Consider the following 26,521-nt stretch of genomic DNA (forward strand, 5'->3'; position numbering starts at 1 on the left):
TGGCTAACACTGATAGGTCCACGTTCTACACCGCCTCTAGCGTACTGTGAGTAGCATCGTTTGTCTTTGTTTTATTGGTCCACGTTCAATTAATGGGCGTGACTTTCAGCGCCACGAGTCAAAAATCACTGACTCGCAAGGTGTGCGACGGTGAAAGTTGTACTGTAGTCTGTTTTGCTACTGGAACAATTTAGGGGATGTTTGAATTAAAAGCTTGAGCTATTTGATCAAGTGTTTTTAGTTTCCTTCATTTGGGATATAGAAGCAAAAAAACTAAACTAAACTAAAACAGTTAATTAATATTATCATTAGTAATAGCTCAGGAGAGAACAGTTCCTTTATAGCAATTAGGCCTCCCTGAGTGCATCAAGTAATTCAGTATGCTTGTGTATACTAGTAATTTAAGAACAACATATGTATTGCTAGTTGTCCTGATGATTAATGTGAAGGTCAGTTGCTGGTTCTCAGTGCAGGAACAAAGGGTACAAAGGGTCCAAAAGTCACATTATTGCTACTGGTTTCTATCAGGCATTGCAGAACACGATATAAAGTGGTAGGGGCAATAATTTCTTCTGGGATTTTTTGTGATGTAACATCAAAAAATGATCCCAGAAGAACATCCAAAGATCTGCAGCCCCCCTAGCCTTAGCTAAGGTCAATGTTCATGACTCCACAATACAAAATAGACAGATCAGTCAAAAGTGGAACTTTTTGGATGACACAGGTCTCATTATGTCTGGCGTAAAGCAAATACAGCATTTCACAATGAGAACATCATACTAACAGTCAAACATGGCGGTGGTAGTGTGATGGTGTGGGGATGCTTTGCTGCCTTGGGATCTGGGCAAATCGCCATTTATCAAGGAACCATGAATTCTGCTCTGTACCAGAAAATTCTTCAGGAGAATGTCCGGCCTGTCTGTCAATTGAAGCTGATGCGAAATTGTGTTATGCAGCAAGACATTGATCCAAAACATCAAAGCAAGTCCACATCTGAATGGCTGAAAAGAAACAAAATTAAAGTTTTGGAGTGGCCTTGTCAAAGTCCTGTCTTTAACCCAATGGAGATGCCATGGCAGGACCTGAAACATGTAGTTTGTGCTTGAAAATCTGCCAATTCGTTTGAATTAAAGCTGTTCTGCAAAGAAGAGTGGGCTAAAATTCCTTCACAGCAATGTGAAAGATGGAAAAATGATAAGCATTTGGCTGCAGTTATTGCTGCTAAAGGCAGTTCAAACAGTTACATTTGAAGGGGAAATTACTTTTTCACATGGGCGATATGGGTATTTGAAAACTTTTTCATTAAATACATTTTTTTTAATTGTTTTTTTTCTTCACTCTGATTCCCTTTGTCTAATATTACATTTATTTATAAAGGAAATCAAGAAGAGGACAAACACTTTTTCACGGCACTGTATTTTGTTTAGCCCTACTGAACAGAACGCTGTCAAACTAACCTCGCTCACATGATCTTTCTTCTGCGTCACATGATAGGGTTCAGCTTGCCTGATTGGGAAAAATGGCTGCATTCTTACAGTGGCGAAGATTCGTGTTTTTCGATAAGGAGACAGTGAAGGATCCAGCAGACAATGGGAAAAACTTTGTCGTCCCCGTGGGCATATCGGCCTGCGATTCGGGTCGGGGTCATATCGTACTGGGAGATATCCTTTCTCTGCTCTTTTTGAAATTTTATGTCAGGCTCTTCCTGTTAGCTTGCTTGCTAGCGTTGTCTGCGGACCAAGCTTGCATATACAGGTGTCTGTGATGAACTGAACACAATGTAATGCTGTTTAATTACCATATAACGAGATAACTGTTACTAAAATGGTTACTGGTAATCGTTACTTTAGCAAGCTATTTATTTTTCAACAGTGTGAACTACCTGCTGGGCTTACGCAGGGTTTTGAATGCAAGCTAGTAATCTTGCTAAAGGGCTAACAGTCCAGTCACTGTGGATTGAGCTGCTCGGGGGGGTTGGCAATATTGCTGTAGCATCTCGAACATTAAAAACAGTACATCTCAATTGCGTTCTTTCTACGTGGGGCAGTGTCGATGCATAATAACTCTAAGGAAGGCAGGGCACAGACCGCAGTACAGTCGCACATTAATTATAGCGACTGAGTTGAAATACGGTTTCTAGCTGGTTTATATTGAGTGCATAGATCTACTTAAGCTACTGTTTTTCACCGATGCACTGCACCATATCCTGTTTTTCCACATTGACGGACGTCTGCAAGCCGTATAGTTACAGCCTTTAGCATGTACAGTTTGCTGTTCTACTACTTCCTTATTTCAACTGTTCTCCATGTTTACAGAACCTGCTGCAAAGGAGAAATGAGCTGCGGTGCTCTCAAGTGACAATACTAATTTGTGTGTCTAAAAAGGCTCCTGTATTTAACCTTAAGTCAGATGCATCACATATGGAAGGTCAGATATGGTTCCTGACCCGCTCTCTGCAGTTGACTTCCTTTCAGGCCTACAAACTACGGGTCACACACCTCTACCAGCTGAAGCAACACAGCATTCTGGTATCCGTAGGTCAGGATGAGCAGGGAATTAATCCACTGGTAAGGAAATTCATTACTAAGCAAGAAGGCATGTTTTTGCAATTCAGTATTGCAATGTAAGAGTACAGTGAAATGTCATATTGGTCTTACTGTGGTAATGTCACCTATACCTATTGATGAACTATCACCCTTGCCCTAACCTCATACACCTTTTAACTGACAGAGTAATCTGACATTGCTCCTCAACCACCATGCGACAGTGCCCCACCATCCACATCCTAGCTAAAAATGAAACCTTTGCCACTGGCTGGAGTTATGACTTTGACCTATAATGAGCAGACGTTAATTTTTTTTTCTGTTAAATAAAAATTAAATGGTATTTGTGAAACAGGTCAAGGTGTGGAACCTGGACAAGCGGGACAGTGGGAATCCTCTTTGCACTAGGATCTTCCCTGCCATCCCGGGAAACAAGCCCACAGAGGTGTCTTGCCTCAGTGTGCACGAGAACCTCAATTTCATGGCCATCGGTATGTCTGCCTCCCATTCCATTAGTCAAGTTTCAGTTTTCCAAAAATTTCCAATGAGGGCAAAGTCTACTGCCTAATGTACTGCAGCAGTGGATTCATTTAAACATTTTACAGGATACTTTTCCTGTCAGGTCCATCCCTGACATTATTTTACTGTAATGCTTTTGAATAATTATAGCTATTACGGAAATGTCAGGGGAGCTGTACGATGGATTGAATTGGCTACATTGTTTGAATAGATTTTGGTGGTATTTCAATCTTCACCTTATTGTCTCTGACCCCATTTACTGTTTTGTTACGAATAAAAGACTGAAGGCTCTTCTTTCACAGGGTTTACAGATGGAAGTGTGGTACTGACCAAGGGTGACATCACCAGAGACAGGCACAGTAAAACCCTCACTCTGCACGAGGGCACATGCCCAATCACGGGGCTCTCCTTTCGCCAGGGAGGCAAGCTCACCCACCTCTTTGTCGCCACCTTGGAGAAAGTGCAGGTAATCACCAAAAGTACCGGTATCTCTGGATTCATGACCAAGGGCTTAGTGGGACCGGGATTGGCAGCTGTCAGTACACTTGGTGAGGCACGGAGTGCTGATTGGCTGTGTTTGTGTGGGCAGTGCTACACCCTATCGGTGAAGGAGTACCCTCGGCTGGAGCTGGACACACACGGCTGCGGCCTGCGCTGCTCTGCGCTCACGGACCCTTCCCAGGATTCCCAGTTCATCGTTGCGGGAGACGACTGCGTGTACCTGTACCAGCCTGACGAGCGCGGGTCCTGCTTTGCCTTCGAAGGCCGCAAGCTTCTGGCACACTGGCACCGGGGCTATCTTCTCTTGCTCACACGCGACACAAAGTCGCCCAACAAGTAAGGAATTTTTTTTTAACAACTGGAAAAAATGGTAAACTGTTTCTGTGAGAAGCATTAGAGGTGATTAGTTGTACATATTTACTAGTTGTAAGTCTTATTTTAATAAGAAGTTGTCCATATCTGTATAAATCTGCCCAATGAAGGCCATTTGTAACATGTTGTTGGCTCAATACCTTGAAATAAACATTGTCCCTCAATTTCATTTTGAAATACTGACTATTCAAATGAATCCCATGGACTGGTCAGACATGCACATTAAATTAAGGATTTTCATTTTAATTCATAATTATTTGTGTATCTTATAGAGAAGATTCCCTAACAGGTTATACCTGTAACATGCAGTGAAAAAAGTATTAAACATTTACTTGATTTGAAAGCTACTAATGTGTCAGCCAGTTGTTCTTAGCCCCTTAGCCCTTCAGCTTGGTTGGCGAATTAAATGTACGGTTTGTCCAGGAGTGGTGTTTTTTGATTGCACTTGCAGGTCTGACTTTCGCAGTGGAGAGGCCTCTCCCTCAGAACGCCAGATCCTGACCATCTATGACCTGGACAACAAGTTCATCGCCTACAGCGCCGCGTTCGACGACGTCATCGACGTGCTGGCTGAGTGGGGTTCCTTCTACATCCTGACGCGTGACGGAAAGATGTCCGTGCTGCAGGAGAAGGACACGCAGACCAAGCTGGAGGTAAATAAAGCCGATTGCTCGCAAGGCGAGGGGTGGCTCCGCTTGCTCGGCATTGCGAAGAGGGAGCCATGATCTGTCTCTCCTTGCTGTTGGTTCCCAGATGCTCTTCAAGAAGAATCTTTTCGTGATGGCCATCAATTTGGCCAAAAGCCAGCACCTTGACAGTGACGGGCTGTCCGAGATCTTCCGCCAGTACGGGGACCACCTGTACGTCAAGGGGGACCACGATGGGGCCGTCCAGCAGTACATTCGGTAAGACATGTCAGGACAGGTGCCAGGGAGGGCAATGGGAACCACTGGCCCATTGCAGTCAGTTGGGGATGTTTATCAAGTATACTTATACATTTTAAATGTGATAACTGTCCTTTTTATTAGATAATTCAGTTTGTTTATATACCTGGTGTGTGTACTGTTTCTTTTTGTTCTTGTGGGCAGTTTAGGCATACTGAGATGACGTAGGCTTTGGGCGTCCAACTAAAGACTTATCTTTGAGATGATTTTTCAGTACTTATTTGTTGCCTTGAAAACTAAAAAGAAACTGTAACACATGGACTAAGTGATAAATTTACTGTAAGAAGTACTGTTGATTTGTCAGGTAACCTTTTTTGAGCATGTCTTACTTCACTCCATTACAGACGTTTGATTAGCCATTATCACTCATCTTCTGCTCAGTGTTTGGTCATCTCGGTTAGTGTATTTTAAGAAGGGAAGTTTCGGTTATGACCCGTGTTCACTCACTCGTCAGCACCATTGGGAAGTTGGAGCCATCCTACGTGATCCGCAAGTTCCTGGATGCCCAGAGGATCCACAACCTAACGGCGTACCTGCAGGCCCTGCACAGGCAGTCGCTGGCCAACGCAGATCACACCACACTCCTGCTCAACTGCTACACTAAGCTGAAAGACAGTTCCAAACTGGAAGAGTTCATCAAGGTCTGTCTGGCTCCTGTGTGGCGAAATGCATCAGATTTTTGGGAGCAAACATTTCTTTCATTCGGCCATAATGAAGTAGCGTGTTCCTCCCTGATGGAAGAGTAAGGTTCGATGATACCCGTGATGAGTGGAGCTACTGGGAGTTGTCAATCCTTAACTTGTTTGAACCAATCCAAACCTTTGACTCTCCATAGGAAATTGCAGTGATTGGTTTAGAACAGTGACTCCATGATAGCATAAATTAGCACTGCCCATTTTGGTTTTCATAAAGCCTTATTCTCAATCATTAGCCTTAGATTGTTTCTTCTGCAGTGGTTCTGATGTTGATACCTCTACATTTGTTTTTTGTACCCCAGAGCAGTGAGAGCGAGGTCCATTTCGATGTGGAGATCGCCATCAAGGTTCTCCGACAAGCTGGGTACCACAGCCACGCTGTTTTCCTGGCAGAGAGACACACGCACCACGAGTGGTACCTCAAGATACAACTGGAGGATCTCAAGGTCAGAGCAGTCCACAGGGCCTGGCCTACACTCTAAATGGTCTCTTTTCAGTTTCCTCAGGTGACACTGAATTACAACAAGAATTCAGCGCTGTCTCTGTATGATCATCTAATCATCCTAGAGGCACCCAATGTGAGGTGATCATACTGGTGCACAGTGCATGGCTGACATGCTTCACTTGTGTTAATGCTGCATCTCAATGCTAATAAATATGAGCCTGTACATACATGGTTTGAGATTTCAGACTGGTTGCTAATAGTGTATGAACAAGTATTTAACTTCTGCATATGAAAACTGGCATTCTTGCTTTGAGTAAGCATGGACTGCTGCCTTCCCTCTTGAACAGAACTACCAGGAGGCCCTGAGGTACATTAGCCGGCTGCCCTTTGAACAGGCGGAAAGCAACATGAAGCGTTATGGCAAGACCCTGATGCACCACGTTCCCGACGGCACCACACTTCTGCTGAAAGCCCTGTGTACGGACTACCAGCCAAGTCGCGACTCCACCGACCGGGACAGTCTGGACAAGGGAACCACAAACAAGGTACCGCCCAGTCCTCTATTATATCATCTATGCTGATTGGAGAACCTGGACATGCACTGTACTCAAGGAATAAAAAATATATAAATATGGATAAACCTGAGACACCAGGCAAGGTAAATTTCTGGCCGCAGCCGAGTGGCAGTCAACTGTCAGGTAGAAAAGATAACCAGCAGTACTACTGGCTTTGAGGGCCAGATCTCAGTATCCCTGCCCTTATATGCACTTATTTGTAGGCAAATACTACAGTGGCTAGCATTTGATAGAACAACATTGTGCATAAGTTCAAAAATGCTGGGCAGACACCGAATAATATCTGGAGTTGCATGCTGCCTTACCGTTGGTTTTAATGTTGGCCTTTTGTGTTATTAAATAAACTCTATGAAACTACCTGCTTTAGCGGTGGGTTGGCGCGTGACTGACATCGTCTCCCTCTCACTGTCTCGCAGGCCAATTCAGAGGAGTTCATCCCCATCTTTGCCAACAACCCCCGTGAGCTACGGGCCTTCCTGGAGCACATGATCCAGGTGGAGCCCATGTCCCCAGCGGGCGTGTACGACACCCTTCTGGAGCTTCGGCTGCAAGACTGGGCACACGAGCAGGACTCTGAGGTGACCATCCTGCAGAGGATACAGTACAGGGTCGAAAACCTCCCACTATATTTCAATGCTTAGATCTAGACTTGGACAGTCTGTAGTAGTGATTTAGGCCTGTGCTGAAGGAGTTAGCCATCACAGTTTTCATTCTGTAACAACAGTATATTTAAGAACCTAAGAGTGTATTTAAATGTTCATGGCTTGAGGGTGTGTGGTTTTATGGTTCAATAAGCCATCACCTCCACTAGGTGGCCTTACTGCAATTGTTGTGTTATATTTCCTTTATGTTGCTGCATAAACCCAAAAATAAATAAACATTCTAGCAATTTTCCTTTATTCATCTAGATGGCAGTGTTGAGTGTGGCCTTCTCAGGATGCATTTGTAAATGAAACAATTAAGCTTCCATCTATGAAACATATTTTCTGATGCATCATATGAGTGTGAATCTGAATCTTAGGCTAAAAAGACTTGGGTCGATGACGGTCTTGGCTGTCTTCACCATGGCTCCTCTGACCCCCTTTAGATATCCCTCTTTCTCTTTCCTTTGATTCCCTTTGGAGTGTTATAGGTAGAGATGTTTAAGACAGGCCATCTGTCTAATCAGAACTTATTTTGTTAAAATACAAACTAATTTGTCAAGTTGATGTTACATTTAGAGATTATAAATGGGTCTCTGTGCCTTCTTGATGTCACATTTTTGTAATTCTGAGAGTAATACTGATGTTCAGTACTATACTACTGTTTGTCTCTCTGGATAGGAGCACCTGCCAAATGATTGCAATGTAATGTTTGCCAAGCTTATCTCTTGGCTCTGGGTTCTTCCTGCAGAAGAAGAAGATTCTTCAGGAGGCGGCGTTGTTTCTGTTGACGAGGGACAATACGGTCTTTGACAAGGCACTCGTTCTGTGCCAGATGCACAACTTTAAGGAGGGGGTGCTGTACCTGTATGAGAAGGGAAAGCTGTGAGTTGCTTTGTACTCTCACTTGCATTCTCTCACATGTGGGCTGTTGACTTCCTGTGACAGAGATAAACCTTATTTTAGCTCTAAAACAGTTTCGCTTCGGACTAGCACTGGCTCCTATATCTGCAACAGGATGCAGGATTTTTAAAAACTCAGAAGTGATACCAGTGACTATACAAAATAGTCATGTGGCCCACTCTTACCCTGAAACATGCCATTATTGTAAAATGTGAAAAATCTGGTCCCGTGTATGCCTGGCACACACACTTTCATTGAGTGATGATCAGTAGTATAACTGTGGCATTGATAAGGAGATGTTCCTCATACCCACCCCAGGTATCAGCAGATAATGCACTACCACATGCAGAACGAGGAGTACGGGAAGGTAGTGGAGGCCTGCAAGCGCTATGGAAACCAGGAGGCGTGCCTGTGGGAACAAGCCCTGGGGTACTTCGCCCGTAAAGAAGAGGACTGCAAGGCCTACATCAGTGAGGTGCTGGAGCACATCGACCAGAACAACTTGATGCCTCCTCTGTTAGGTAAGAGACCTATAATTGTATCTACATCCATGTCTATTGGCATTAAACAAAAATGAGGGAAACATCTGGGTAAATGAGGGATTATATGTGTATGGAAAGCAGAGACTACTGCACAGGTGTGCCCATTTCCTTTTTGAAGCAAATCCCATTATGTATACAATCTTGTTCATTCCTAATTGGCTATTGTTATGGACAGGATGTCTGAAAGAGGAGAACAGTGGCTTTTCAGAGGGATAATTGTGACACATTTGGCAGGAGCTTCAGTTACAGCTCAAATTTCTGATTTATGAACATCTTTGTGTAAGCATGGAACTTCAAGGGAAAGGCATCATCAGCAAAGAGTTAAAGTGGGTGACAGTCTATGTTAGCCTCATGGAACACCCTTCCATCTCTTGTATCACTCGGGGTTGTATATAGAGGGCCTTTTAAAACACAGCAGCCTTGAATACAATGTCTCATCATTTGGTAGCCTCGGAATGCCTTTCCATGAATCCCACTTGCACAATAACGCATCACAAGTAATGTCGGTCAGAGTGCACAGTGCAGTCGGCGATGGGTTGAGCGAGGTGGCCGGGTTTCTCATTACAGTGGTGCAGACGCTGGCTCACAATTCGACAGCAACGCTGTCGGTCATCAAGGACTACCTCATCAACAAGCTGCAAAGGGAGAGCCAGCAGATCGACGATGACGAGCGCAAGATCCGGCAGTACCGAGAGGAGACAGCCCAGCTCCGCTCGGAAATCCAGGAGCTCCGGACCAGGTCGGCACCGCACCGTCACACTGAGCCAGATAGATGGAGGATTTACAGTTCCAATGTGGGAGGCCATAGTCTGCTTTAGATTTTCTGTTGTGTGACTGATGCCTGTTCAAGCTGCAGAGTGCCTCACCGCACTAAGAGATGGTACTTGTCATTTGTTGCTTTTATAAACAGCGGCTATAGACATTACTTATCCTTTTGTGTCTAGTGGTACCCGAGATAGACAGTGGAGAAGTTAAATATGAAGCCTTTTTTGCTGTATTGCCCCAGCTCAGGATGTGAGAATATTTAAAATTGAATGCATTATCATCAGCAGAAGGAAATTTTATCACATCCAACTCTTTTGCATCTGTATCTGTGATCTCTATTGCAGTGGCCTAATTCAGTAACTAATTAAGTAACTAATTCATAATTTATTTAGAAATATTTTGAACTCTTTCTTGTCATTTTATAATGATTTAGAAGAGCGTAGGAAAGTAGCATCATTTGATACCCCAAGTGCATGCTTCATTTAGCTGGAACAAAGGCCATGTTGTCTCTCTCTATAAAAAATTGCTGGGCTAGAACCTAAATAGTGGGTGTGAGAAAGGCGCTAAAAAGGCACTTGGAGATTTAACACATTATCACTGCGCTGCGGTCTCAAACCCCCGCAGTGCTAAGATTTTCCAGAAGACCAAGTGCAGCATGTGCAACAGCCCCTTGGAGCTGCCGTCGGTGCACTTCCTGTGCAGTCACTCCTTCCATCAGCACTGCTTCGAGAGCTACGCCGAGAGCGACGCCGAGTGCCCCACCTGCACCCCCGAGAACCGCAAGGTCATGGACATGCTCCGCGCCCAGGACCAGAAACGCGACCTGCATGACCACTTCACCCGACAGGTCGCGCCCCGTCTCCCCCCGTGCACCCCTTGGTCTGGCTTTTGGACCAGTGCCACATGCATGCGCCACGCAGGACTGGTCCCTGAATGATTTCAGTCATTTATATATTCAGTCATACTTCAGTGTGTACATTGGCTTGGAGCTAGAAAATAATCTAATGTTGTGGGTTTCAAACTACATACATCAACATTAAAATAAGTGCAGAGTAAAACCTTTAGTTTGTTAGACCATCCTGCCTGGTTCATGATTTGTTGTGTCCAACCAGAACCGCTTCCTGTGTTTTATTTTCACATACCGTCTTTCTTTGAAGCTTGTTGTGGTACCGTAAGTGCAGAAGTCCTCGAGTGACACGGTCTCTCCCTCTGCCCTGCAGCTGCGGTGCTCCAATGACGGCTTCTCGGTGGTAGCCGACTATTTCGGCCGAGGGGTTTTCAACAAACTGACCCTGATCACCGACCCCCCTGGGGGCACGACCGGGGCGGGGATCCTGGAGGCGGACCTGCAGAGAGACCTGCTGATCCACACAAAGAGAAACGCCTGAGAAACCCGTCAGATGCACCGCCTGCGCTGCATCTCCTCACTGTGCAACACCCAATCAGTGTGTCCTTCAGTGAGCTTCACATTACAGCCAATAACAACTCGAGATTAGCTTGGGCAAACATACCCAGTGAAAGAGCCTGGCTCACTGTGAGCCTGCCCTGCAGATCTGAACGAAATGTTGACTTGCCTAGAGGAGACACCTGGGAAGATGGCTGTTTTACAATTAAATTGAATGAAAAGTGGTTGCCGGAGGAAAAGACCACTATTGCACAAGCCCTTGTGTTCTGCAAGCATGCGCTGTTATAGTACCGTGTGCAGTTGTGCTGTCCGCTTCTTTACAAGGCAGTGGGATTTTTGGGAAGGGTTGCAGAACTGTGAGCTTAACATATTAATGTATATAAAACACCTTTGAGCTGTGACCTAAAGCTTAAAAGAAAAATGTCTTAAACACAATGTAGTATTTATAGGTTTGTCATATTTCTGCTAGACTAACTTAGTTTATATCTGTTTAAGGACGTATATACAGTGTTGTATATACAGAGTTACTCAAATGAGTGGCACTTCAGACAATGATGAAGAATTACCAATTTTGTATCCGGTTGCTTTGCATAATTCTGAAAAAAATGCAGTCTGTATCTTTATGTATGGAAAAGACCAGCTTGAGTGTTTCTGAGATACAATATTTAAGTAAATTGACTGCATGAAACTGGTTAAATCAGTAAACAAAAGAGAAGCACTATGTTTCAGTAGTTTTATCACTAAAGGTGCAATGTAAAGGAGCAAGTAATTCACAAAATATTTCCTCTGGTTGTGTTTTCAGTAATAACAAACTGATTACTGTGTTGCCATCTCCAAGCACCGGATTGGAATTGGCCACATTTGCAATGAATTTGTTAAACCCAGTTGTGTTGTGAACAGGCTTTTACGTGTACATGAGTTGAGATGAAGTTACTGTCTTACTAAAACAACTGTTTGCTCTGTGGCCACATGGTTAATACTACACTTGTATGAAATTGAATGTGAAAGGAGAAAGTTAAATGTCTTATTAAATTCTCTTGACAGTGTTCGTCCAGTCAATTGTAACCATTTTAGTTTAGTCTGCTGACATGCCGATTCGGTCTTATTTTGCAAGTACATGAAATGGCATTCACTTCCTTCACCATAAAAAACGTACACCCAATCATACAAAACCGTGGCAGCCCACACAAGGACCTCTAGCTGAAGCGTGTACAGTCCTCTTTAATTCACTCACCTGTGAGCCTGTTCCTTTTCCACGCTACAGACCACACAGTGTGCAACAGAAGAGTTTGCACTGAAGAGAGGTGATGAAAACTGGTAGCCTTTGGGCCAATTGAGGGAGACAATTCTGTAGTAACCCAAGTGCACGGAAGGCACTGTCATGTTTCTGGAACCAGCTTTGTGACATGGTACATTATCTATTTGAAAAAGGGGAGACTGTAGCCATAAAGCGGTGGTTCCCAACCCTGTTCCCAGAGATCTACCATCGTGTAGGTTTTAATTTCAACTGTCCTGGTTCTACCAATTAGCATTCAAATTACGTAAAATTAAGGGGCCTAATGTGTGCACCAAGAAAACACCATTACACCACCACCACCAGCCTGCACTGTTGACACAAGGCAGGATGGGTCCATAGATTTCATAGATTCATGCCGTTTACACGTAATTCTGACTACCGTCTGCATTTCTTTAAAATATATTTGGCAGATGCTCTTATCCAAAGCAACGTACAATAAGTGTAGCAGAAATTGAGATTTGTGAGGCCTGGAGACTTTTTTTTATATATTTTGGTGAATCATGTGCCAACTAGCGTGTGACGCATTGTGCATTCAGATGCCCTTCTAAACACCACTCTTAGCTTGAATGAGTCTGCCCATTCTCCTCTGACCTCTCTCATTAAGAAGGTGTTTTCGATCAAAGAACTTCTGCTCACTGGATGTTTTTTGTTGTTGTTGTTGTTAATCGTACCATTCTCTGAAAATCCGAGGACGGTTAGCCATTTCAGAGATTTTGGAACCACCACGTCTGGCAACAACAATCATACCACAGTCGCATACATTAGGTGTCTTGCCCATTTCTAATGTTTGCTTGAGCAACAATACTAAACCTGTTTACACTGTCTGCATGCTCTGTATATTAAGTTTCCGCCACATTATTCACTGTTTGAAGGAGCAGGCTATTTGCATTAACGAGCAGGTGTTCCCAGAGACGTAGAAAGAGCCTTTCTTGGGCTCTGATGTACCTAATAAGGCGGCCACTTGTTCTTGTTTAGCCTCAAGATAGAGAAGTTTTTTTGCAAGTATCGCGAGATTTGGTCTCCACGGGTGACGGTAAACATCTTTCATGGAGAAAGCAGAGCGACAAAAGGTAAGTTCAGCCTAGTTAATGCAACAATAGGTAGCCTTCTGCTGAAATAAAGGAAATGTAATTGTATATTAATTAATGTGATTTCTCATCAGTGCATCCACTAGTGGGAGGCTTGTTCAGCTAGCTAGGGGTTTATGTGCTCATGATAGTTTAACCAACTAGCTAGCTAAGGACGTTAGCTAGGTAACAAGCCTGGCAACCCACGACGTTAACGTTAGCTCTGTTGGTACATAAACCTGGCAAGATGTAGCTGACGTAAACGTTATCTCTCTCTCTCTCTCTCTCTCTTAACTAGCATAGCTATAAGGTTTACATTATACCTGTAGTTGTTAACTGCCAGTGCCACCGTTAATTGGCATCTTTCCATGCTGTCTAACGGATGACGGTATTGATCTCATGTTGATTAGCTAGCTAGAAACGTTAAGTTAGTTTTCATACAGCTACTTTGATTCGGTGGAATACTTGACTGTCAAGCTAGGTACCTATCCATGTTACACAATTCCTAGTCTATAGTAGACTATTAGTACTAGCTAGCTGGAACTAATAATGATGGCAGCATCCTTAGCTTTTTTTTTTTTTTTTACTGAATAGCTACATATCAGCTAACTACAAAATTGCTAGCTTGGTAATGTCAAACATAAGTAAGGCGTCGTATGAAACAAATACAATAGTGTTTGACAGCTATCGTTAACTACCTAGCGAACTGTTCTTGTTATGCCAGACCAAGCTGATCACAAACCAGCCCTACGACGAAAGCTTGGAAGTGAACGATTCAGAAGAGGTCGCCAGTGTGTACACTCCGACTCCACGAGAGACTGGTTTGCAAATATTTTTTTGTTCGTGTTATCTTAATGTATAAAGAAGTCCAACACATGTGAAATACAATCAGTGTTTCGTGTTTTTCGTACCAGTTTCCCGAAAGTCGAGAAGGCAGCTGCGGACCATGGCTAATAACAGCAGTGATGAATACGAGGAAGACAGCAAGGTTAGTCAATCAGACGCACGCACCACTTGACGTCGCTTGACGTGTATATATTTTTGCAAACAAAATCTGGAACTAGTACTGATATAACCTTTCTTTCATTGTTAACAACAGACATTAGTTTTGATTGACTGGTCTTCTCTGCTCAACATGCTCAGATATGTGAAAGAGGAATAATATGTGACATGTCAATAAAATAATAACTTTGTCTGGTAGCCCAAGAAAAAAGAAACCCAGCCAGCTGGGCAACAGGGCACAAGTGAGAACGAGGAAGAGGAAGATGACGATGACGACGATGATGATGACGACGATTCTGATGAAACAGAGTCTGATGAAGATGAAGGAGAGCCAGGATCTGCGCTAGAAGGGTAAGACAACCATGCTGGATGACTAAGTTTTGCGCTCAGATAGGACGGCTTCAATGGGTGGAGCAATATCACTGATTTGTCATAGGGCACTGTGGGGATGTCTTGATCTGTTCAAATAAGCCAGCAATTGGCAACCGCAATAATTCTCATGTTCTCATTGATGTTTAGAGAGAACGATGTGCACTCTTCCAGTGCATTAGGTGAAGTACCTTCCCCAGTTGTCCTATAGCTGTGCTTAGCCTTGGATTCAAGCCTGGAGCCTATTGGTCCATTTGACTAACCAACATCTCATACCACTCTCCTAACTGATGATATGGCCTGTATCAATTGAGCTGTGTTACAGCAACACACCTGTCCTCGTTGAACAGATTTTGTGATCACTTTAAACCCCACAGAAAATGTTCACACATCAGCCAAAAAGAGGCGCTTGAGCTTTTTGAATGAGGGTAGACAGAATTTTATTCAACAGATTGTGTACTGTGTGTTTAAAAGGCTCTTCCACGCACTTACAGAGCATACGATCCTGCAGACTACGACCACCTTCCTGTGACTGCAGAGATCAAAGAATTGTTTCAGTACATCACACGGTGAGTGAAGGTCTGCCACTCATCTGCAAACCACAGCTGCAGCAAAGCAGCCAAGATACAAAGATAAGTCATATGTCAAGCGATGAACATTTCACAGTACGCTTCAGTGGAAAGTAATTTCCATCCATGCTTTTGTTCCCTCCCATGTTAGATACACACCTCAGACTATTGAGCTAGACCACAAGCTGAAGCCATTCATCCCTGACTTCATCCCTGCAGTTGGTGACATTGATGCTTTCCTCAAGGTTAGCTACCAAGTTTTTGTAAAAAAAAAAAAAATTTAAAAAAAAAGAGAGCATGTTGTCTGCTGACCACTCTGAACTTCATAATGCAGTGTGACAGCTTTACTCTGAGTGCAGAATGCGATCCGGTCTTGTGTGAACCTCAGGTTCCTCGGCCGGATGGTAAACCGGACAATCTGGGACTCCTGGTTCTGGATGAGCCCTGCACCAAGCAATCGGACCCCACGGTGCTCTCCCTCTGGCTCTCAGAGAACAGCAAGCAGCACAACGTCTCGGTAGGCCCAGCCTTACGCCCACTCCACCGCTTTGGATGGGCACTGTGCCTGCTGGGAAAGCCTTGGTCTCAATGCCCTTCCATTTTGTGCCACCCAGGAGGTGAAGGTGAAAAGCCTGGAAAACCCAGAGAAGAATCCCAAGGCGATTGAGAACTGGATCGAGAGCATCAGCGAGCTGCACCGTTCCAAACCCCCTGCCACCGTACACTACACCAGGCAAGAGCACACCATCTCAAAGCTCCACATGCTTTAACCACATACTCCCTGAGTTTAGATCACAAGTATTTTGTTTATTGGTTCTCCAGGCACTTGTCCTATCCCGACTGGTCTACTGTTACTCCAGCTCTTATAGAATGCTGCTGCTCATCTCCTCTATAATCAACCAAATACATGCATGTCACATCTCCCTTCATCTCCCTCCACTGGCTACCAGTGGTGGCTTAAGTAAAGTAAATGGCACTCCTCCTGCTCTATCTGGCCCTCCAGAGGTGGATTAAGCTCCCCACTACAATGAGGAGAGCAGAGTCTCTTCCTGCTGACACAAACGCATCTGTTTAAATTGCAACTCTGCTCGCCTAATGAACAGTGAAACATTTAAATGGCTTTACTAGCTCCAACTATGCTCCATCTATAATTATATCCTCAAACCCATTTGCTCCTTGAAGCACTATATTCACAGTCTCCCTCTTGCATCTACTATGGTACTTAACTTTGTTGTAGGTTAATGTATTTATTACTTCCAAGTAAATTATATATTAAGTATATTGGTTGTGGCCCTAATGACTTGCTATCTGCTGTTCATTGTTGAAATATTTTTGTGTGCACTCTGAATGAGAACATCTGGTAAATGCTTAAATATTATCCAATAACGTAGATCAATGAGATAAAAGGACTCGAAAATAGGGATATTTTAACACAAGTGTGATGGTGCTGAAATGATGACATCATTTGTAAATGTAATCTTTGTTCCCAATTCAGGCCCATGCCAGACATCGACACTCTAATGCAGGAATGGCCTCCTGAGTTTGAGGAACTGTTGGGGAAAGTATGACGATCCTGAAATTATTTTTGTGTTCTGTACATACCTGTTGATTTACAGTGTATTCACAGTGAAAATCAGTCTAATTTACTATTTACCATACACATTTACCATTATTTCTTCACACATCCCTCTTCACTAGATTTCAACTGACAGCCACTTCCATCTCATTAATTTTTAAATATTCAGTTTTTCTCCCACTCTCTTGTGGTGAAATGAGAACTGGAGCTGGAAGAATTACAGATGAATAGTGTCATGGTCTTATAAACCTAATTTCCCAAAGCCATAATCCTTTAAACAAACCTTATGAATTGCCCCTCTAGTTTTGTTTTTGTTTGTCATTTAGTAGCTTCCGTTTCTTTGACGCTAGGATTTTTTGTGTTCTATTAAACATTTTGTTTACCTTTATTAAAGCAGCTTATTTAAAATATTTCCTTTATTAAATCCTGTTTTTATAGATATATTATATTAATGGTACTATGGACAAGGATGCCTTTGAAAGTCACCTGGTTTGGCAGTATCAGTTTTATTGTCAATGTGCCTGACTGGAAACTTTGCCCCTAGGTGAGCTTACCCACTGCAGACATTAACTGTGACTTGGGAGAGTACATCGATATCATCTGCGGTGAGCGTCACTGCTTTTTTAAGGATGTGGTCTTGCTATGCTGTGTGTGTGAAGTCAATGCTGATGGCAGTTTTTCTTTTTTTTTTTTGATAGGTATCTTGGACATCCCTGTCTATAAGAGTCGAATTCATTCCCTCCATGTGCTGTTCACACTTTATTCTGAATTCAAAAACTCTCAGGTACTATCTGCCAAGTTCTACTTTTCTTCTGTCTTTCAAATATTAATGCGCAGTACTGATAGTCAAAGCAAAATTACTGTGCCCATTCTAAGGTATTTTACTTCTAAGAGTACTTGCTTGAGAGTAAGCAAGGAATGCAATCTAACACTAAGGACTTGGCCACAGAGCTGGATGAAGCGCATTAAAATTTCATACATATTCGTTACTGTCAGTTTTCTGTCTGTCTAGAATGGATACCAGACAAAAAAGGGAATGTTTTCTGTTCTGATATTGAGAGGGGAAAGGAATCGGGAAGTCAGAATTGGCAAGCAAGCAGTTAATAGATGATCACAAATACTGCCATCCATTAAAAGTTCCAACTCCTTTCAACTGTTGACGTACGTAAACAAATGAATAAATTATATATACTGCAATACTAGAGAAAAAGGATGCAGTGTAGGAAATGTTAGTTAAGGAAAGAAAATATGCAGTTTCTCAACCTTGCCTATGACTGCAAGTAGCACACACCAGCTTCATTAAAACAAGCTAGTGGCTCATGAGTTTATAATGCTCTCATTTCCATTTCAGCACTTCAAAGCCTTGGCAGAGGGCCAGAAGTCTGACACACTGTCTGTACCACAGTCAGGTACGGGCGACCCAGAAACACTTACCTTCGACTGAAGTTGGTCCCTCTGCCCCGGCCTTCTCAACTCTCACACAGCTAGCACAGCTGTGTGTCCCGTCGCCCCCTGCAACCCACAGAGCATACACGGTTCATGTATGTTACTTTGCTGTGCTGAAAACTAGATTGCAGTCCTGACACTGGGCTGAATATGACCAAATGTGATCTCCTTTTAGCTTGAAGCAGTGCGGCATCAATTGGGCCTATAGAAAACCACTCCTGGCCTGGAATTCTCTCTGGCAACTGCAAGAGGGCCCCACTCCCCATAGTTTTAGCATATCACTGATATGAGGGAGCATCAGAGAACTTACTGCACAAGTGACAAATAGAGAAGAGTTACCAGTATTCTTGTCGGTTTTTTGGACATCCTGAAGAAGGTTTATTTATATTAGCAATCACAAATATAAATACTGAGATTATATTGCATCATTCTGATTAGGTTGATTCATTAATGCTATTATTTAAACCTTCTGCTTACAGTTTGTTAGATTGTTGGGACTTTTGGTGTCATTTAAATTGTTTGCTGTATATATTGAAGAGTTTGTATTGTACTCAGATGCCTGTGTTTTTTTCCTGAGATGGCTGTTATCCTTTCCATAATTAAATGTTTTTTTATATAATGGAGTGTGACGGTGTTGATATCATTTGTTGAAGACTTAAGGGAAGTCCAATTGCCAGTCAATCTACTACAATGCCATTTCTCATGAATAGAAAGGGTTGCATGATTTATTGTCAAATACTTCACTTATTTAATGAACCTCTGCAAATGGCATAACTACATAACACTAGCAGTAGCCCAATAAAGTGAAACAGTTGGATATGTTCTTATAATGCTGTTATATACTGGAATATTGTAAATATTACCGTAGAACTAATAATATTTGCAGTATGTGCTTCAATGTAATCCCCCAAGAAAAGCCACATCATACCTCATTGAAACAGACTCACATTTTTCAAACTGGTCCCAGTCGTGACTCGTGGACGCTTGTGAGCTTGTCAACACCTTGCAAAGGAAGGGTTTGGGGCAGGCAGGGGTCCTTGGGATACAGCTGGCTGCGGTCTTGCTGGAGAGAAGGGGGGGTTTAAGGAAACCTGTAATAGACAGTCAACAAGCAATACATTTTGAGGCCGCGGACACACGACTGCAGCACTCTGCGACGGAACAAATAAAGCTTAGCCATGCAAATGTGGCAAGGTTAGTACAGATTGGTGAGTGTCAATCCGCGCTAGAACCAGCACACGCACGTTTTGCCTATACGTCGCAAATGACCGTAACATTCTGTGCACGGAACGAGGCTTAATTGCTGCACCTTGTGAATGCCTTCAATTAAAGTAATATTCTGGTTTATGCTTCATTTTCCTATAAACGTGGTTTTGCAATGAACCTAGTCCTACATGGAGGAAAGTACAACTTAAAATGGCAGACAAGCAAAGGAAGAAAAGTCAGCCACAAGGGATAGTTCGTACTTATGGACCTTGCTTGGACGTGAACACATCAAGACATGATAACACCATTTCACGTACAGTTCTTTTTTTTCCAACGCACAACACTGGGGTGGCTTTCATCTTATTCATTAAGATCGAGTATGAGCGCAAAATGTTTCGTAAACGAAGCCCACATAAGAGATGGCCTATGTGGAGCTCCATGATGAAGGGAGTGAAGTAGCCTACAAATTAATTACTCCTCCTTTTGCTTCCAGGTGGTTCACCTCACAAAATTAATTCACAGCCTTGCGTTTGATCCAAAAGGTCTCTTGGGTTCAGGTATCTGGAGTAGAGCACAGTGACTGGTGCGGCACTGCACTGGCCTCCTCTCCTAATTCTGCAATCTGTCGGTCTGTATTGTGACTGGATTTTCCCCTTTAGCTGCATGGACACATTGTAAGAATTATCGATAGGTCTACAGTCCGCGCATTTGGCCCAGAGCCTGTAAAAAATGGCTAGACCCCGCCCTGATGGGTGAAAGTGACGGTTTTAATTTCATGCCTTATTTCATGTCGCACACGTAGTGTCATTGAAATAAATAAAAGTGACGGTTTTAATTTCAAGCCTTATTTCATGTTGCACGTAGCGTCATCGAAATAAATAAATAAATAAGTGCATTTCGTGCCACATTTAATTTATGCTCACATTTCATGATGTAGCCTATTTATTTATTTCATGATGTATTTAATTATTTATGCTCACATTTCATAATGTATTTATTTATTTCATGATGTATTTATTTATTTCATGATGTAATTTATTTATTTATTTAATTTTGTCCGAAATATTCCTCCATAAAAACGGACATTCCCTGTTGTTTTTTATTTTTTTTTATTTTTTTTTTTAGTGCGAGGCCAGTTATTTACCCAAGTAGGCTTCATTTGGATACATTTATGTAGTTAAGGTTATCTGTTATTGTTATTAGCATTAGTCTTTTAAATCTGCACTGCCTCAACCAGAACATGGCTCTGTTAGAAAACTGGCTGAATCTACGATTGTTTTCTTTCTTAACTGTAGATATTGCATTAATGGTAGATGCAGCCTACTACTAGATCGGTAATCGCTTCCACGCAAAAAACAAACAAAATTAAAAAAAACATTGTAAACCCGACACTACACATCGTTCACAATTAACTGGAACTGTTGCATATGTCTCGCAGCAGTTGGAAAAAGCTTTGTCTTTAAAATGTAGCTATACATTGGCTACACTGCGCAGAACTTCCTACGCGTGCGGTGGGTGCCCCCACCCCCCGCAAGCTCAGGTGGTGTATAAGAACCCCCCATCACTTTAAACCAAAAGCGATTTCTGCAGAAGTCAGTTGTGGTTAGGTCAGAATACTGTTCACTATGTGAACTGTGTTCTTGGCTAGAAATAGCTGTACAAAATAAGTATTGTACCTTACTGAACCATCATGTGGTACCAGATCGCAGATCGGGTACTGGATTTAGTTGCCTTTAGTAGATTTAGTAGAGTTCAGTAGCCTCTTTGTGGCTTTGTGCGTTTAGAATTTTAATGTCTTCAGTTAAGCAGTGGAGATAGTTTTGGAACTGGTAAGTGGACCACTAACCTCTCAGCAGACCCCTATGGGAAATGGAATGGGGCTTAGCCAGCTGGTGCGGAGGGACCGCTATTTCCCGATAGAGAAAGCGCTTAGGGGTCTCTCCCATCCCGTAGGCCTACTGCTACAACTGCTTCTCTGTCTACTCTTTTCGGGAAAGACGAACACAGGTAAGTGTAGTACTAAAAACTTGATAACTATATAGCACTATGATCAACTAGGATATATATATTTCGACAACACCACGTTTTGTCATCCAAGACACTTGTATAATGTCGTGTGTGTGTATAAATGCAGTAGTATTGGGACGGTTGCGCAATTTTTGTTTTTGCTCTGTACTCACATTGGATTTGAAATCAAATAATAAATATTAGGTTAAAGTGCAGATTGCCAGCTTTAATGTGATGGTATTTACATCCATATCAGGTGATCTATGTAGGAATGATAGCACTTTTTATACAGTTCCTCTATTTTAGGTAATTGGGCAAGTTAATGAGTTATAAGTTATAATCTTAAAGTTGTCATATTTAGTACAAATACAAATTTGCATTTGATGACTGTCTAAAGTTTGCAACCCATTGACATCACCAGACACTGGGTAGCTTCCCTGGTGATGCTTTGCCCGGTCTGTACTGCAGCCGCCTTCATTTCTTGTTTGTTTCTGGGGAGTTTTCTTTTGCCTTCAGTGAACACACTTCAGCAAGTGAAACACATGTTCGATCAAATTCAGGACAGGTGATTGACTTTGTCAGTCAAGAACATTAAACTGTTTGGCCCTGAAAAACTTGGTTGGTTTAGCAGTATGTTTGGGGTCATTTTCCTGCTGTAAGGTAAAGCGCCATCCGATGAGTTTTGAGGCATTTGTTTGGATCAGATTGGATCCGATGTTTCTGTGCACTTTAGAATTCATCCTGCTGCAGCCGTACATGCCCAAGCCATAACACTGTCTCCACCATGTTTCATAGATGAGGTGTAGTATTCTCTTCATGGTAGTCTTTGTCACATCTATGCCTACGTGCTAGAGAGTGTTTTTGATCTGTTTTTTTTTTCACAATTGAAAGCATTCTTTGGACATCCATTACAGCGGTCTTCCGTGTTCTAGCAGCTCGTTTGCTATTGCTGAGCTGACCAGTGCATTTTTGCTTCCTAACAATGTATCAAAGGAAGCTATGTCTTTTTGATTTGTTTGATTTTCAGCCTCAGGATGACCTGCTTTACTGGCATTGACACTTATTTGGTTCTCGCAATAGACTCCAAATGCAAATTCCACACCCAGAATCAAATTCTAGCTTTAGATAGTTAGCCTTATTTAGCTTCATTGTGCATGAACTAATGATGAAAAGACAGGGCTTCATGTACTATATGGATCACCCAATATGGATGTAAATACCCTCAAATTACAGCTGACAGCCAGAACTTTGACCTCATTCATGGTTTTATTTCAAATTCAATGTGTTGAGGGTCTTTACGTTATCCATATATGATGAACGGTGTAGGAGATAGTCGTTTTTATACATAGTTCCCCAATTTTAGGGGAAAGTTAGAGTTTAGAGGAAAAACAACTAAAACGGTCACTTAGTATATCTTTTTGGACTGCACTTCATTCATATGTACATGTATATATAACGACCCTACTAAAACATGTTGCAGTGAATATCATTTCTAAAATATTTTAATTGAATGTTGAAAGTAGTGTCTTAGGTATCAGCATAGAAGAATATGGTTCTTGAGACTAAGACCAAATGAATTGCCAGGTTTTAGGATGTGTATAGACCAATCTCTTGCCTAACCTTGGCCTACCAGCAGGTATTTTCTGAAACTTCAAGTCAATATTATTGAAGGACAAAGCTACATTTTGTGTGTATTAAAATTTTTCCTGCTAAATAAAAATGAACATTTTCCCCCTCATGCTTTCAGTTTAATTGTCTTTATCAAATACTTTTTAAAGTCTGTTTACTCTCTCTTTCCTGCAGCCTGCAGTACAGCCGTGCAAGAGGCATGTTTTTCTCCAAAGTTGTGCAGGCATGTGGTGCTTTGCGTGGACTATCCTCCTATAGATGAAGCTAACCCAGTGACTGAGGTGGAGTGGAAGAATTGTGGAAAGTCGAGTCTTATTGTGAAACATACACAAAACAAGTCTGAGATTTTTGGGCAATATAAACAAAGGACTCGATATTATCATGAAAATAACACATTGATTTTGGAAAACAGTTCAGAAGAGGATGAAGGTATTTATGAAGTAACCCTGCTTTTCCAGAATAGTTCAGTGTGGACCAAGACATTACATCTGTCTTTAATAAGTAAGTACAGAAGCTTTTGTTCTTAAGCACAGGAATTCAGTTAATTTAAATAATTCAGAATTAACGAAATAATCAATATTTTGTAATGAAGTCCATGGTGAAAATGGCTAATGTGGGATTCTAGTTGATCCACAGAAGTGACGTTTTTTAAATGCTCCAACAGCAGCTTTCTTTGCTTAGAGATATTGTTTTCCGTAGTGCCTCCACCTCATCCCATTATCAAAGTGGACATGAACGACTCCCACGTGACACTGGAGTTGAGGTGTGAAGTGGAGAATGGAACCAATCTGTCCTATCACTGGCTGAAAAGTGGCCAGCTCCTCCCTCAAGATGAGAGGCATTTCCTGGTAGAGAGGAACTCCACCCTGCAGGTCAACAACCTGACCAGGGCTGACTGCGTGAACTACACCTGTGTGGCAGCCAATAGCCTGGGCAGCAGCGAGGGACACATTCAGCTCAATGGTAAGATGTGTGGGGCTGGCATTGCAACAATCCAAGACGCAGGTAGCATGTTGTGTATACAGCTAATAAGGGAGGTTGTGATGGTCTGCCCTTGTGCTAGTGTTTAAAAATTGCAATTTGTGTTGTAAGCTGCAACATAACTTGTTATTTACAGTCATTATGAAGAAAAATCACACTCTTTTCTCTGAGAGTGACTGGCACGTTTTAGGGTCACTGAAAAACATGCGCCAAGAGAAAGACAAAGCAGATTACTGATATACCTGAAGTTCCAATGGTGGAACAAACTTCCCATGGTAGTCAGAATACCAGAAATGTTGTCCATCTTCAGACGCAGACTGAAGACCCACCTATTCAAAGTGCATCTTGATTTTTCTCCAGACACCACACCAGAACACTCCTACCTTTTCTCCTAGTTCAAGTTACAATATTTTTTTCTTATATCAACTGTGACGTGCCATTCAAGCTGAAGGGAGCCAGATTACAGATTTTGCTTTTTCAGAATATAAATATATGCTTTCAAACATTAGCTGGCTTACTTGTGACCTGCATAATCGGATGAGGTAATCTTTCAGTTAATTGCATTTTATATTTCCTGTAAAATGAGTGCCATAATTTTGTGGCACGTGCTTCGGGTGCTCACATATTCTGTGCCCCCTCAGTTATTTTAGCTGCCTAGGGCTTCTTCTGGATGTGATCTGTTTGTATTTCGGATTTTTCTTTTGGTCCTTGCTTAACATGGTAAATTTGCTTCAGTGCTGTAGTGACAATACATATATACTCACTGCTTTGGCTCTGTCACTAGCCTGATCTGGCACCATTACTGATAAATTGGTCAAAAACACTCATGTTCTCCTTTATTGTAAGTTGCTCTGGACAAGAGGATCTGCTCAGTGAATATAATGCACTTGCTCACTGGGTTGTTATTTCTCCAGGATAAAGACCGGCTGCTGTTGACACATTGTTCGATGTGTACTTTCAGGAAGTGTTAACGAGATGTGCTCAGTGAGAGCTGCCCCTGCCCTGAAATTGAACAGCATTCTGTTCATCGCCACTGCGGCCTGCTGTGCCTTTGGCATGTGTGTCATGATCCTCTGTTTCAGACGACGTCAGGGTAGGAGAACACTGTACTCTTAATGAATCAAAAAATTACATTTTCTTTTCTTTAGTAATAGATGTAATCATGTTCTTGTGTGTTTGCAAGGCAGAAATACGGCAGTGGCTAAAAGGTAAGCATTCGGTCTTTTTCATAGTCTTTGTTCTTCATACTAACGTACTTCAGCGCAAAGTTTTCAACAAAATGGTTTCCTTCCTTTGAGCAGGCCACAACAGCCACGAGCAGCCAGCCAACCGCAGGCGAGGTAAATTGGCACATTTTCGGTGTTGTTAAAATCCGATTTATCTTCTCTTTATTAAGACTGATTTTCTTTAATACTTGTGTATCTGTGCCTCTTCCATAGGTCAGCGAAAAATAACAAACGAGGCTGAAGCAACAGGTGAACAAAGATGATCCTTTGCAACCTGTGGGGAAAAAAAGAGATAAAAGTGCAGTTAAATGAATTCGGTCCCCACCCTGTTTCTAAAGCTGAACTTACCCTGTTTTTCTTTCTCAGAGTTTCGCGTGTATGAAAATGTGAAATTGTGAATAACAGGTAACCTGCTATGTGAGCCTTTGTTTGTACAACTGCATGTCAGCCTTACAGCCACCATCACTAAAAATGGGCCTGCAGGGCATCATGGGTTGGTGCACCATCAGTGACCATTGGCTTCTCTGGTTGCCTTTAGATATCACCTGCAGCCCAGGAGGTAGTGCAGCTGATGTGTGTCTACACAGACTTCATACCAACCTGCCCCGATGCAGGATCTAGACAGAGGCCAGTGGAGATTGAAGATTTTGGCTATTTCACAATCACCTCAGTGGAGCCGTAGTCACCCCATTGGACTGTGGCCATGTTTGAGCTGCTTGGAGCTGCCTCCAGTAGGAGAAATGAGAGCAATCTGATGTTTTGACATTAAGGAAATAAATAAGATACCTGTGAGGTGTTTGCTTGATATACACCAAGAACAGTCACTCTGAAAATTCACGCTGAATTTATGAAAAATACCAGGTGTGAAACAGAAATATTTTAATAACAAAGAATTAGCCATTTAATATAGATCAGTTTCTCAATTTGAGTCTTTGTGTTGGTATATTGTATGTTGCTGATTGTGTTTTTTCTGGCTGCAAATTATAACAATAAATGCATGACGGCTGCTGGGTGGTTGGCTCATCCTGTATCGAACGTGGACTGTGCCAGTGCCAGCTGTGACCGGCAGCCTCTCCCCGCCCTGACTTGCAATCAGGTCAAGCACGTGCATGCCCCAGGGATGGGAGGGTTCAGTGTCATCGCGCGTTGGTGATCCCCACTTGTCAATCGGGTGCCCACACATTCCTGTTGACTTACAGATGAAGAGCCTGCCTCCCACTCATGTCTGTGCGAACCCGACTCGCGATGAGAAGGGGCGGCTGGCTTCACATGCTGTGGAGGCGAGCACATGTTTGT

The 26,521-nt window shown here is 42.5% G+C and overlaps 3 protein-coding genes across 9 annotated transcripts; all 3 read left to right on the forward strand.

Moving 5' to 3' along the window:
- The first annotated feature begins 1,477 nt into the window (after positions 1–1,477).
- Positions 1,478–11,898, forward strand: vps11 (VPS11 core subunit of CORVET and HOPS complexes). Of its 2 annotated transcripts, XM_035432292.1 has the most exons (17): positions 1,484–1,601; positions 1,653–1,661; positions 2,419–2,567; positions 2,899–3,034; positions 3,365–3,528; positions 3,652–3,899; positions 4,387–4,588; positions 4,689–4,840; positions 5,334–5,520; positions 5,877–6,020; positions 6,367–6,564; positions 7,011–7,172; positions 7,987–8,120; positions 8,457–8,659; positions 9,248–9,419; positions 10,070–10,292; positions 10,666–11,898. In XM_035432292.1, the coding sequence occupies exons 1-17, from the start codon at positions 1,520–1,522 to the stop codon at positions 10,831–10,833; spliced, it is 2,733 nt and encodes a 910-aa protein (XP_035288183.1). In that variant the 5' UTR covers positions 1,484–1,519; the 3' UTR covers positions 10,834–11,898. The 2 variants fall into 2 exon arrangements, with proteins under 2 accessions (XP_035288182.1, XP_035288183.1); XM_035432291.1 differs by having other exon boundaries at positions 1,478–1,661.
- Positions 11,899–13,092: 1,194 nt separating this feature from the next.
- On the forward strand, positions 13,093–18,800 carry ift46 (intraflagellar transport 46 homolog (Chlamydomonas)). Its single transcript, XM_035432297.1, has 12 exons — positions 13,093–13,217; positions 13,939–14,035; positions 14,129–14,202; positions 14,416–14,567; positions 15,080–15,154; positions 15,306–15,399; positions 15,543–15,671; positions 15,769–15,887; positions 16,650–16,716; positions 17,275–17,335; positions 17,429–17,514; positions 18,082–18,800. The coding sequence occupies exons 1-12, from the start codon at positions 13,194–13,196 to the stop codon at positions 18,172–18,174; spliced, it is 1,071 nt and encodes a 356-aa protein (XP_035288188.1). The 5' UTR covers positions 13,093–13,193; the 3' UTR covers positions 18,175–18,800.
- A 454-nt stretch (positions 18,801–19,254) lies between these two features.
- On the forward strand, positions 19,255–26,231 carry LOC118235183 (hepatocyte cell adhesion molecule). Of its 6 annotated transcripts, none has more exons than XM_035432304.1 (9): positions 19,255–19,370; positions 23,193–23,519; positions 23,718–23,981; positions 24,961–25,092; positions 25,187–25,207; positions 25,301–25,339; positions 25,439–25,474; positions 25,592–25,630; positions 25,764–26,231. In XM_035432304.1, exons 1-8 carry the CDS (start codon positions 19,355–19,357, stop codon positions 25,621–25,623), a joined length of 867 nt encoding a protein of 288 aa, XP_035288195.1. In that variant the 5' UTR covers positions 19,255–19,354; the 3' UTR covers positions 25,624–25,630; positions 25,764–26,231. The 6 variants fall into 6 exon arrangements, 5 of the variants coding, with proteins under 5 accessions (XP_035288195.1, XP_035288196.1, XP_035288193.1 ...); XM_035432305.1 differs by having other exon boundaries at positions 19,288–19,384; XM_035432302.1 differs by lacking the exon at positions 19,255–19,370 and adding an exon at positions 20,970–21,389 and having other exon boundaries at positions 25,592–25,642.
- The last annotated feature ends 290 nt before the right edge of the window (positions 26,232–26,521 follow it).

Source organism: Anguilla anguilla, chromosome 9 (genome assembly GCF_013347855.1).
Source record: "Anguilla anguilla isolate fAngAng1 chromosome 9, fAngAng1.pri, whole genome shotgun sequence".
Lineage (NCBI taxonomy): Eukaryota > Metazoa > Chordata > Actinopteri > Anguilliformes > Anguillidae > Anguilla > Anguilla anguilla.